The sequence below is a fragment of the Anoplopoma fimbria genome, chromosome 4 (genome assembly GCF_027596085.1).
Source record: "Anoplopoma fimbria isolate UVic2021 breed Golden Eagle Sablefish chromosome 4, Afim_UVic_2022, whole genome shotgun sequence".
Classification (NCBI taxonomy): domain Eukaryota; kingdom Metazoa; phylum Chordata; class Actinopteri; order Perciformes; family Anoplopomatidae; genus Anoplopoma; species Anoplopoma fimbria.
The window spans coordinates 8328537-8342681 of record NC_072452.1 but is presented as its reverse complement, the minus strand read 5'-3'; the positions used below and the strand labels follow the sequence as shown (position 1 = coordinate 8342681).

Genomic DNA, 14145 nt, shown 5'->3' with positions numbered 1-14145 from the left:
GTGAAGAAAATCACATTATTGTGAACATTGTATTTTCTATTACAGGTTTAATCCCTTAATAACAATGTATACTGATAATGTCTAATGTTATGAAATGAATGTCATCTGTTCAAATCTACTAAATTCGGGTGGGGTGTTTAAAGAGGTTTACTTTTGGCTTTTTTTAAAACCATTTTTTTTACCTTGATAACAGCATAAATTAATAATTAACGGATGGCCGGATATGTCAAACAAATTTGTAAATGAACCAAAAAATCTGCTTAATTCTATGTTTAATAGCTTTTTTTTTAAGGGGGTTAGTTTTGGTGTTTGATGATTGATATACATTTTTCCAAATATATTATATGTGAATGTGTAAAATAAGGATGTTAACGCCACTATAATAATAGCAAATAGCATTTTCTTCTAAAATGATGTGTTACGGGTATGTTTCCACCTTTTCAGAATGATGGACAAATGAATGCATATCTGAGAATCAGCACCTAATCATTTCAGGGTATTATACAGTAGCAGTCATAAGTTTGGACACACCTTCTCATTCAATGGTTTTTCTTTCTTTCTTTTTTTTATTTTTTTTTCTACATTGTAGATTAATATTGAAGACATCCAAACTATGAAGGAACACATATGGAATTATGTGGTAAACAAACAAACGCTCAACAAACCTAGAATATGTTTTATATTTTACATTCTTCAAAGTAGTTGAATGAGAAGGTGTGTCCAAACTTTTGACTGCTACTGTATGTCATTAGCTATGTCGTCATTTGAACGCTTAGACACTAAACAAAAGTGTGGGCCACAGTCATGAAACTCCCTTTGTTGGCTTTTATTTTGAAAGTGAAACCCAGAACAGGTCTTGCTGTGGCTGCGTGCTCTTTGTGAGAGAGGCGCTCGGTGACAGCAGCAGCAGCAGCAGCAGCGCACCGCCAGGGAGACGCGGCGGAGCTGGATTCAGCCAGGAGCGAAAATGTGAAGGTGGAATCCGACGGAGCAGCATTGTGTTGCGACTGACGCCTGTTTCTGTGAAGACAAACAAAACACAGTCGACATTCCCACACAGCAACAACAGGAGCTCTGTTTTGGATTTTTGCAATCACTGGAAATACCCTCGCTTTATTGTTATTTTATTACACATTTTTTTTTTGTACAACCTTCTTTCTGGCTCTGTCCACCTTGTCAGAAATTAGACTGGAAGCGGTGTTGAGCAGAGTGAGGAGCATCCTTTCACATTCACTGGATATTCTATTTTTTTTAATTTTAATTACACAATTTTGAAGGGAATAAACTGCCCCGTGAGGATAAACCTCTCGCTCTGTGGGATTATTCTCGACGGAGGCGCTTTGTTTTTTAAATCAGAACAACAGTGGGCATCATGAGTTCCAGTGGTAAGTCCATTCTTGCGCGCTTTATCTCGCCACTTGAAGAACAGTGAACAACAGTAGTCTATATGAGATGGAAGTAAAAAAAAAAAAAAAAAAAGTGCCATGTGAAGTAAGGTTAAAAAGCAAGGCTCAATATACCACACATTCAATGTCATAATTGTAATTATACAACTGATGTGAAACATCATCTCTGCTTATAATGTGAACGAATCCCCTATTCTAGACTTGGAGCAGGTTTTGGAGAGGACAGGGGAGCTAAGTATATCTGGAGGTCAAAGTAACGTAAGCCCAGAGTTCATCCATAAAGGAGCATTTTTGGGATTCTTCATCCACATAACAGCTGTCACTCCCAATGTCTGCTCCCCACCTCTGTCACTCCTCTTTCATCTCCTCTCCTCGTCCTCCTCCCTGCCAGCACCACCACCAGTGCGTTTGACCTCTCATGGGAGACCACCCGGGCTTTCAGCTGTTGCCTCCTCATAAAAAAAAAAAGCCCACCTGTCCTCTTAACGCGTTTGTTGCAGGAGCAGGAAACCCCTGAGCTGGAGGTTTCTGACCTGACCACGGGAGCCTGCCGTGATGCTGAGCTGACCTTGCATCAGCTGACTGTGACCCTGATCCTCTGTCAGCTGAATCAGGGCTTTCCCCCCGTAGGGCCTGCCGGTCAGCTGTCTGAGCATGTGAACGCCCGTATGCTTGCCTCTACTTAGTTGTATACAAGTTAACGCCGGTTCATTCACAATGGTTGGATTCTCCAAGGGGAAGTCTTTTTAAGAAACGCACCCCCTCCCTTGTCCCTTAGCTGTCAGTAAGGCCACTTGAAGTCGATGAACACCAGGTGCTCCGTGAAGTGACGGTGTCATGTGCATCCTGTCCTCCCTCCCCTGTCCTCTGGTGTCTACAGGAGGAACCGGGGGGGTATAACTGCATCATTCATAATCCAGCCTGTCATTGTGTGGCACTACATTATTCATCCAGTGCTCTTAACCCTCTGTTACCGAGGCTTGCTCTGCACTGCCAGTTCCCCGTGACCCTGCGTGCCGGCAGTGGTGTCGCAGCTCCACGCTCCCTGAGAAAAAAAAAAAAAAAAAAAAAATGTGTAGAATTCTTTTGTTAAGCTTCAAAATGCATTTTTCTCAGCTGACTCAGAGGAGGGGAGGAGGGGGGGCATGCAATGCAATGCAGCCAGCGCGTTGAGAGCTGTCACAAGCTCTTGCGATTTAAAAGCGTGCGCCTTAACAGGAGATGCACACAAAAGGACTGTGGTTATGGCGTTTGCCTGTGAGTATGTGTGTCAGCACTGTCACCGCTGGTCCATGATAGTGTGACATGTGTCTGTATTCCCCGGCCTTATAGGCATAAAAACACAGCTCCCCCCCCCCCCCCAAGTCAGTCAAACACATGCTCCCATTTGACTTTCAGCACACTCAAGGTTTGGACATGAATGGGCCTGTTAGGCTGCGCTGTGTGCAGTGTTTTCCGCTGCATGTGATAACCCAGAGGCCAAACAAGACACACAAAGTAATTACACACAGCTCCAACAGTCTGTCTTCATCTTCAGGGGCCTTCTGTCTCTCATGGTCACTGGGTTTTGTGTGTGTGTGTGTGTGTGTGTGTGTGTGTGTGTGTGTGTGTGTGTGTGTGTGTGTGTGTGTGTGTGTGTGTGTGTGTGTGTGTGTGTGTGTGTGTGTGTGTGTGTGGTCAGACTCCTATTTTCTGCCTGGCTGAACTGTGAGTGCCGCAGGTTAGTTTCAGGTGGAAAGAACTTTGGTTTCACGCTTTTAGGCCATTTCTGAGAGGCAGTGTGTATGTACAGTATGTGTGTTTCAGGGGAGGGATAAAACACATGTTGATCAATACACTCATCATCGAGCTCAGGGCCCTAAGGGGATCTGCAGGGCCATACATCACAGGCAGCACCTCTTTGCTCTCCTCTGGTTCTCTCTGTATAGCAGTGAGTTCTCAAGTAGCAGACAGAATACATCCCTGACTTCAAAAAGGGTGGCTGCGTCTCATGCAACCCTAATGATTGTGACTTATGGTTTGAATGCATGATAAGTATGAAAATTAACACCAGTTGCCATCTCCGTGGAAGATTTTTCCCTTTTGCTTAACTATGAATGGTGATGTACTGTCTTTTTAGACAAGCTAGCCGCGTCGTTCCATGAATGACGGTGTTGGTCACACCAACAATTTGATCCAGACAGAAACACCTCAATAACAGTTACGATAAAAGGTACGATTAAATAAAAATGATGGATTTGCTCTAAATTTGGTACATGAATTTAATGGTTACCAGACAAAGAATCTTGACTAGCGTCACCATGACTCTCCAATACTTGTAAATTACCAAATACCTGCAAAACTAATGACAGATGGAGGCAATAGAATAGAGAAGAGTGGATTGTCGACAAGGCAAGAATCCTCCGCTAACCACAAAATGTGAAATTTGATGAAATCCAGCTTTTTCCAGATACTCTATCATATATCAAAGCATTGTTCAGAGAGAAATATCGGTTTAGTGATAATAAAATGTCAGCGAGTTAACAAAATCATGATAAGTGCTCTTCTGGGACCGGTTAATATCCATGTTAAACTTGGTCTGGACCAAAGTTTATGACTGCACATACTGATCCAATGACCCACTGACACAATGTAATCCTGAGGCCCCTTTTCTAGAAGGAAAAACATAAATACATCTAAAGATACACAAGACTGTACAATATTAAATTATAAATATTTCTTGTGCTGTTTCAATGTCAGATTAGTTCTTTTTTTCAGTTTGTAGTGTTGTTGTAAGTGGAATGAGTCACAACAAGGGTAGACAGGGGACAGAGCTAAATCATATATGATTCCTGCTCTTCAGCCTCATCTGGTGAGCAGTCGAAACCAGAGCCAAACACCATTTATCACTCCTCCTGCCAGACGCCTTGGTTCATTAACACAAAGAACAAAGGTGGGAGACAAAGATGCGCAGATGCAAACACAGATGCCCGGGATGCACACATGAATATTCATAGTACGCGGTCATGTACAACTGGTATGTATTTACAGTTCAACACAAAATGAGGCACATGTTTTTGTTGTTCATTTGCAGTCATTTTGGTTACTCCACTGGTACTCAGTTTGAGTTGTGTAGAACAGTTAAAACAGTTAAAACAGTTAAAAAGAAAGGACATTGGGGACTGCACTGCATGGAAACATTTGTTGCCGTATAATCTTTTTCAATTTAATTTACTCATTCAGCTCAAGGCTACACCATTGTGGCTTGCGTATGTTGCTGCCTCAAGGTTTCTGCCTCCATGACCTTGGCCTCTGGTGGGATTCAGTGATCATTCAGACTGTCAGTAGCAGTCTGACCTCTCTCTCTCTCTCTCTCTCTCTCTCTCTCTCTCTCTCTCTCTCTCTCTCTCTCCATGGAGTGACCGTGGGTTTGTGATACCACTGGACGCCATCATTGCTCTGATGAATGCTCTTGGCCAAGGTCCTGACAGAGACGAAGGGAGATAAAGACAGAGGATGGGGGGGTTGGCAGGGAGACACCTGATCATTGGCTGCATTAGATTACAGACAGGGAAGGCATGGTGCTGCTTTGTCCTGACACTATTAAGTACACAATGCTGTGTACACAATCATGTTACCCTAAAATATAAAGAACTTATTTGTGTCTTAGCTAGATACACCTTTAACCGAATAGTTCTGTGTACTTTACCTGTAGAGAAAAACATGAACGTGGCAACAGCGATAATGATGATGAGTAAAACACAATTAAAAACATTTCCTCACAAAAAGTCACGTCTTTGTTATAGTCCTATTAACATCTAGCCTTTGCAGCTGAATTACTATACTTTAGATTGTAGACATTAGCTCATGAACGTTTAAGCTACAGGTAGGTATATCACTCATTCAAATATAAGTGGCTTAGTGTGGTTGTTTTGGTTTTAAACCTGACCGGTTTGTTTACACTAGATGCTTATTTAAAGTTTCCCTGATAAGTTGATACAACTGATAAACATGGGTATGTTACTAACTACAAAACGAGCTATAAAAAGCAAAACAACCTCTATTTCCTTAAATAATTCATCTTGAATCCACATCGTCTTTGTATTGCTTCTCTTTGACTCTTCGCCACGCTCTTCACTCCACTCACTCGTCACCGCTGATCTCCCAGCGTCCCTTGTGACTGAGCTCCCAGCATGTTCTTCCCCGGGGCTGTCAGGTCAGGGGCAGAAATAGCAGCAGCCTTCTCCGTCCCTGGGGATGCTGTCGGCCTCCCTGACCCTGGCCCTGTTTTCATCACCTGTCTGCCGTAGGTTGTTTTTCTCCCGGGACACTCGCCACTGATTTGGAGTCAGTGGATTACACCTGTAGTCATGTGGCTATCATTAGAAGGATGACTCAACGCCTCAGCATGGGAGAGGATGTAGGGTTGTTTGAGGGCTCTGTAATGGGTTTAGACAGGGAGAGTATGACTGTGTTCAATGAGAACGCCCTGACACAATTAGATAGAGTTACGTAACACTTTGGCTCCTGATCTTATTGTGTACCTGGATGCTCTGCGTGGGTGGGGCTTTTTTTGGCATGCACATTCAACTAGCTCAATAAGCATCTCATTCATGAAAACATACTTGCTGATCATTTGCAGGAATTTGTTGATCATTTGCAGGAATTTGTCACGCCTCTGCCTAATTAATTTAGGCATGTGTTTATGATCTTCATCCAGCATCTTGATCACTTTATTACATTACATTACATCACATTACAGTCATTTAGCAGACGCTTTTATCCAAAGCGACTTACAGGAAGTGTATTCAACATAGGTATTCAAGAGAACTACTAGTCACCAGAAGTCATAAGTGCATCTCCTTTCTTAAACAAGCATCTTAAAGCATAAACCAGAGCAAAAGTACAGTGCAGAAACAAACTAATACGAATGCAATAAGTGCAACAAACTAATACGAATACAAGTGGAAGGCTCAGGGTAGTACTTCTTGAAGAGGTGAGTCTTCAGCCTGTGCCGAAAGATGGGATAGATGGGGTTTATACAGCATGTTGTGTCTTTTATACAACTTTGCCTGACTGGGCTGGGCTGTGAAAACAGTGGAGGTAATACTGTGCCAGCGTTTTGTTCTGGCCATATTTCAGAAGGTCAGCATTTTAAATGAATGTCCTATGTGTTTCCAGTAGGTGTTGGCACAGGCTTACATGTACCGCCATTAGTTCCTATTGTCTCTCATTCACACCTGATGGGATCGGTGTTACTCATTTGGTTTCGTTCCTGGTCTGACACACACACACACACACTGGGCACTTATCAGGCAGGGTAGTGGGTGCCAGTGGTGCTGCCAGCATTGTGAGGGAAACAATGAACTAACTGAGACTTGAGTGTGGGAGATCGGGGAGTGGGAATTAATCATGATTGCATATTTCCAGTGCCCACACTCCTGCCCGGAACAGGAAAATAAGCTACAGTCATGCATTCGTTCTGTCTTGCAACCATGGATGTATGTATCTCCTCACACATACTGTAGCCCACACTATGCATATACCGCCGTCAAACTTGGAGCGTTCGAAGGGTGCTCAGGCTATGAATCAGCCATGCTGTTGGACTTTTTAAGTGCTGCGAGTCTTTCGGGATACATCCAGTGAAATGGAATCAGACAGCTCTGTCACGCCAGCCTATATGCTGATGCTGCTCTGACTGAGGCAGCAAAGTCCTTCAGTCAGCTACTCAGGTGGACATTAAGGCCAGCTGATTAGCCTGCCATTATACCCCTCACACAGAGTGTAGGACCACTCGAATGCTCCTTCAGGAAGATGGAGCAAAATAAGAGAATGTGAACCCAGCTGTTCTGGCTCAGTCTTAGTATTGGGAGGCTGGTTGTGTCTGCTTGTGAATGCAGGAGAATCTCTGTATAGCCCAGAGGAGAAGGATGGATGGACCTTTAAAGAGCCCCTTAGAGCTTAAGTGGTCTTAGATAAATTCATTTAAGATCAAATGAATCTATCATTTTGACCTTTTTGCTTGTGAGAGCATTTATTCCAATACTGTTAAGGTTGTATGTGAGAACTTGCTTTCCTGACAATGGGAAATAGCTAACGGGCTTGCAGGAGTCTGACATGTAAGCTAATGCATAAAGAGGTAAGGAGATCCATCCACTTTCTAACCTGATGCAGCAGTGTGTGTGTGTGTGTGTGTGTGTGTGTGTGTGTGTGTGTGTGTGTGTGTGTGTGTGTGTGTGTGTGTGTGTGTGTGTGTGTGTGTGTGTGTGTGTGTGTGTGTGTGTGTGTGTGTGTGTAAGCCTGTATGAGTGTGTGAGAAATAGAGACAGTGGGAGAGAAAGCCTGGAGCTTACCCAGCTTACATAGGTGTCAGACCTCACTTCTCCGGAACAAGTGTTGACAGAGCTACACACTGATCTTATTATATGAACTGCCGGCAGTAGACAGTGTGTAGCGTAGGCTAATCAGAGCCCCAGTTATCTTGACGGATTACTACATTGTGGCGGAGAAACTTTTGTTGAAATAATCCATTATGATTTTGAATTATTACTATGTTATTATATCCATTAAAGTGTACATTTGTTGTTGCTGGAGACAAATGTTTTTTTAATTTTTGTTTTCTATGTGATTGACAATGCCATTGTCTAATTTCCTTAGTGGCAATAGGCTTAATTGGTTTCAAGCTACATGAACAACCAATTGTATTTCGATTCTAGGCCAGTAACTATGAGATGAAGCTATCTGTGTCCAATCATAGCTTAGCAACACTAACGCGGCACGGCGAGCTTTGTATTTCTCTGCTTGTTGAAGCAGTGCACATGGGGCTCTTGTAAACTTATGAGTTTAGACAGTTTGGATTGTGGTTTCTTTTTTTTTTTTTTTTTAATTTCAATGCAAACCCCCAAAATACAAGAAGAATGGATAAAACAGTGTGTTAGTCTGCCCTAACGCAAGACACAAAAGTTAGCATGTCCAGCTAACTAGCCTACCACCTGCAGTGGTAACCCAGCATTAACCTACTTCCAAAGCCAGATTAGATACAACATTATTCTCCAATGTTATTGATAGTGTTACAAATAAGTCGCATTCATAACTAGCACATTCACTATGTGTTTGTATTTTGGCCCTGGATGCTCCTAGCTATGTCGAAGAGTATGTTAACTTTAGTAAGTTAGCTGTATCTTCATTTATTGGATTTCCACTCAAGCAATCCCAGCGAAACTCTTTATCTGAAATAGAAATAGGCCAAAAAACGGATTAGTCCTTATCATAAAAAACAAGACAGAACAGTTTCTTTGCTGTGAGGGTGCTGACTTTTTTGACCTGTTATCTTTAGCCCCATTCTATAATATAGATAATGTATGTTAGCTGCCAACTGCATCTTTAAAACTGCATACAGCAAGTCAAACTGAAACGTTAGATAGTTAGAAAGCTCTTTTTTATCCACCTCATGTAGGTAACGTTAGCTTTATTAGCTAGGCTAGATAGCTGTTATGTTGATAAAATCTGCCACCAATAGGTTTCATTTCAGCTGGCAAACTTGACTGTTGCTTGCTAGAAATGAGAAGATTGCTTCTGTCTACCAATGGCAAAAAGAACCAATGCTTAAAAATGACTGAGGATTTCATGCGGTAATCTACCCCCAGTATTATTGTAATCTGCGGGCTGTGAAACAAGATAAAGCTTGACGGGCGTATTACTTTGGGCGGCTTAACAAACAGTGAATTCGTCATGCAAAATAGTTACGTGAAACACTGAACTAGAATATTAAATTTGTTGTTTTTTTTGTCTTCTGCAGCTTATCACCAAGGCTCTGCGGCAAGTGAACGAAGTTCTGGACTAATCCGGTGCCAGCGATGCCGGGAAGTATGCAAAGGAGAGGTGGTACGAGTACAAGACACCCACTTCCACGTAAAGTGTTTCACCTGCACTGGTAAGAGATGGGAACCTGATCCAAAACAACACAGCGCAGCAAGTGTTAGAGTAGACAAACCACCGCAGTGATAACGCAAACTGGTTTTGTCTTACAAAGCCTCAAAGCGTGGGCCGTCCTGGTCATAAATGGAGTTAGATAGTTTAGAAAGGCAGTTTAATAGGATTGGTATCAGATACCAGTAGTAGACATCTATCTTTGTCACATCACTACCTTCTGTATACACACACACACACACACACACACACACACACACACACACACACACACACACACACACACACACACACACACACACACACACACACATTGACACATCTACGCTCACTCCTCATCCATCTCCTAGTGTACACGCAGAGCGCTGCTATTAGTCCCATGGTGGGTATTGGAAGGGATCAGAGGTGCCTTGCGGGGGACTTCGGCTCCTGCTAAGGTAGCTAGTTATTGCACTGACAACTTGGAGAGGATTTTCCTTCGGTAGTACGCTGTGGTCTAATGAGACTTTGTCAAAAAGGGTTTGCAGTGCTACAGGTGAGCACTGGTGTCCTACAGTGGTTACATCTCACGTCCACATCCACATCCACTTCAACAAGGATTGAGCGACATGTGTTTATCTTTCATAAATCTAATTTTAAAACTGTGTATATATATATATATATATATAATATAGTAATATTTGATTTAAAAAATATATATATCTGGAGTTTCATGCTGCAAGCAGTTGGCATGACTGAAAGTATAATATTAAGGAGGCTGTTGATCAGATGAACTGAGGGATTTTTTTTCTTTGGCTCAGCAAGATCGCACAAACAACTTTCTAAAGGGGGTTTATGACAGTCAAGTATTTTGTGCATGTGCAATTTTGAAATCAAAGAACCGAAGAATTGTATTTGTCATGCTGCTGTATAGCTTGCAGCATGTGTACTCAGATTTATGTTAATAACATTTCTAAAGCAGTAAAGTCAGTCATGGTTACTTTCAGTCATTTGCAGCTGAATTTGAAACAAGCAAGCAGACAGATAATCTTCTAATCCATAATTTTTGCATAGGCTGGCATAATTAACACCTGACACAAATATCTCCCCACTTTGTTCACCAGCCACCATATTTAAAATGGGCTCAACTGAGTAATGTTGACATCATGTCACACTGGCTTAGTTAAATAGAGTCAAAGCATTCTAGTTCTCTGATTTAAGTAAAAAAAAAAATGTAAGTATGTTGTGAGAAATGCATCAATATATGCCTGCAGCACTACTAAAAAAAGACCAGATCTTAATCTACGATTTATAAAAAAAAAAAAGCAGACCTAAAATTTGGAATTCGAAAATGGAAAATAATTGTAATAATTGACCATTTTTTAGCCTAAATAATTAGAGTTTGATAGAGATTTAATTTCCCTCTAAGAGACACCGTTTCTAATGTATCTTGATCTATTACATATTTAGATAAACTTGTTTTAGAAATGTATTTTTACAGATTTATTTCTTATTATTCCTGTTTTTACGGTAGATCTTTGGAGCATTTTCTGTGTCACCTTTTCAGAGTCTTCCTTTTTGTTTTTAGACTGTTTAAAACACTTGTGTTTTCACCCATACACATTTCATCTTTATAAATCATTCAATCCCATTTGTAGAATTACAAGAAATTAAGTGAAATAGGTCTACAAGACCAGCAGTTTTTGACTTTCCAGCTTTTGTTGAGGAGAGGAAGCTGAGTAAGTTATGTTTATAACTCTATGAGCTGCACTATACTGTTGTTCAGCCCAGAGCTTTTACAGTAGATGAACTCTCGACAGCCTATTCATTGTTTACTATATGTAGCCGTCACACACACACAATGCAAAACACATGTACTATACAGTGCACACGTACACACATGCACTCAACAATACATGTGCACATCCATACATGCATGCACACTCGTGGTGGTTGTGAGGGGTTGCTGTGGTAACGGTGTGAAGGGGCACCCGGGCCCTGGTTGGTGGATATTCTCAGCATCTCTATGGTGCTATTAACCAATCGGAAGGCTCAGCTCTGTGCCCCAGAGAAAAAGGGGGGTGAACACAGGAAGCAGGCAGAAAAAAAAGATAGGAAGAGGGGGGATGGGGTGCTGTTTGCGTCGCCTAAACATTACATCATCACTTGAGTGTAATACCTATCTGACTCTCTTCTTCCTTTTCATTCCCCCCTCACTCGCAGCAGCGGCACAGTAATGGAAAACTATCATTGATGAGCATCATGTTAAATGTACCCATCAGACAGCCCTCCCCTCTCATGTTCCAGAGAGCTCTCCTCATCCCATGAGGCAATGGGGCACTATTGTGCACCCAGGCTCTGCCACATCCCTGTCTATAATATTCTCTCCTGTATGGCCTCTCTGCAGAGCTAGCAGTTTTCTAAAGCTGGTATTGTTCAGTGTCTAACCCCCCTCACACACAAACGTATTCCATGTTCTTTTAAACTTCATAAACTCAATCCATTCCCTATTGTTTGTGCTTCTTCTCCCTGCTTGTCATTAGTTCTGCTGTATATTTTCCGAGGCCGACTCAGTGTGAAAGCAGTAGCGGGATTTCAGATCGGATTTCAATATTTTCTTCCATCTCTCAGTTTCCTTTTATCTGAGTTTTTCTCCTTCTGTTTCTTTCTCTTGCTTTCTCCCTTTCTTTCCTGATGACCGTCACCCAAGCATGAAATCAATTTCTCATCTTGGGACTGGATGACATTGGCATGCGGGGCGTGCGATTTGGAGGCTAATGGCTAAACTGTATTATACCAGTGCGCCAGAGTGACAATCCGCCGTCAGCTGCCAATTTCCTTATCTGTCGGACGTGTTTATGAACTCTGTGACTGGGATGTGTTTAAAAATTTGATTTCATTTTTTGCTGGGCATATTTTCCCCCAGAGAAGATTGTGTACTTTTGTACTTTGATTATTGACCTTGACCAATGATATGGTATGCGCCTCAGTCCGTTCATTTAATCCATAATTTTCCTGCTTTTTTCCTCCTTCTTCTGTTTTTTTCAACCAATTTTTAGTTTTGTCTCCTTTTTCCTGGGCTGACCGTTCCACTGAATAGTTCACGATCATGCAGTGTTAAACAGTCAGACACACATAGTTACTTTGTGAGCACACACATCCATCCTGTCTATCATTTTTTCTTCCCCCACACCCTATTACCTTCCTCATGACACATCATCTTGATTCCTCACTCATGCATTAGTCAGAAGAAGAACAGATCACTAATCACACGCGTTTAACCTCTCATACGAAGCCATTATACAGCAGTTGATTATAGCACAAAGAAGCAGCCACGCAATCAGCTCAATAAAAAAAAGTCTGTGGAAAATGCTAAAGACGGAAACCAGCTCACAGATTGATGCATCAACTCCAGACACACAGAAATCAGTGTGTGTGTGTGTGTCTGTGGTACTTCTCAGTGTAGCAGCGGGTGGTACAGTATGGATAATGTGGTGTTGTATTACAGGCAGACGGGCTGACTCGTGCATACTGGCCTAATGACATAGTGACCACATTTATCCTGCCTCTGAGGCATAATCGGCACTCTTGGATTCCAACAGTAACAACCGGGCCTGTCAGTGGCACGGGCGCAAAACTAACACACACATAAATCGCACGCAAAGGCAAGATGTGCGCGTGTTTCCCGTGCAGCCCACTCACATGCTTACAAAAATAAAACCCAGAAGCACAGAAACAAATAACTACAGACAGAGACAGATGCAAACACAGACACATTGGCACATAAACTGCCAGGCTGCTCTCAGTAGTTATTTATTTTCAGAGACAAAACAGATTGTTCTCATAAAACAATGCCAAAGGGAATAGCAGATTTACACAGACAGGTCAGATAAATACTAGACTGCTTTGCTAATGCTCCATTTCTAGCTGCTATTCTCACCAGGGCTCTTGTGAAATTGCAGCATCTTTGTCATTTTCTCTGCAGACCCTTTTTTCAGTCAGTTCAGCCTCCCTTTGGATGCCATCAGCCCCCCATCACTCAACCCTCCGTGTTAATAACATCGACCTACTGTACTGTACCTCCGCTCTGCTCTCTGAAGGCGAGGGACAGACGGTGATGGAGAGAAACACAGTGGAGGGCAAGGAGGGAGAGGAAAAGACAAACAGCAAAGAGAAACAGAAAGAGAGGTTATAGAAAAAGAGACACACAGCAGAGGAAAAGAAGTGGGGGTTTACAGGGAAGGGGAGCTTCCTGTAGCTATAGCAACCGCTGGTACGCTGGTCCAATCACCACGCCAATGCCTGGTTGCTAGGGAGAGATTCCGGCGGGGAGAGAAGGGAGCGCGGCAGGCAAGAGGCGCTTTTCCCCTTCGACTCTCCAGGATCTGGGATAGATGACGGGGATTATTCCTCTCTTGTCTCCCTCAAGCGTTACCCTCCTGAGGGATTTTAACACACTGATGCCCTGCCTATTGTCTTTAAGTGTGTATGTGTGTGTGTGTGTGTGTGTGTGTGTGTGTGTGTGTGTGTGTGTGTGTGTGTGTGCGTACAGTGGTGAGCTGGAGCTGCTTAAGTGTGCAAGTGTCTGGCTTAGTGAAGGTGGGATTTTCTGAATGATAAAGAGGATCATTAAGCGACAAACCCTGCTGTGTTGGACAAACACCCACATACATTAAAACCAGTACATAGAGCTGTAGAGCATTTTAACGCATATCACCCCATCTCTCACAGCAGTTTGGTTATCCCTGTGTTTGTGTGTTAGAGATCTCATTCACGCCTATTTTCCCCTCCGCTGAGTGTCTTATCCGCCCTCAGAGGGTTAAAAGCTGAAGGCCTCAGCAGCGGGGCTGGT

At 42.5% G+C, this 14145-nt stretch overlaps 1 protein-coding gene across 1 annotated transcript in view; it reads left to right on the top strand.

Moving 5' to 3' along the window:
- Positions 1-1298: 1298 nt before the first annotated feature.
- The window catches only part of ablim3 (actin binding LIM protein family, member 3), a 39407-nt gene continuing 26560 nt past the window's right edge, over positions 1299-14145 (top strand). The window contains exons 1-2 of the mRNA XM_054597263.1: positions 1299-1385; positions 9184-9318. Coding sequence (XP_054453238.1) covers positions 1373-1385; positions 9184-9318 — 148 coding nt within the window. The 5' untranslated portion in view covers positions 1299-1372. The remainder of the gene's footprint in view (positions 1386-9183; positions 9319-14145) is intronic.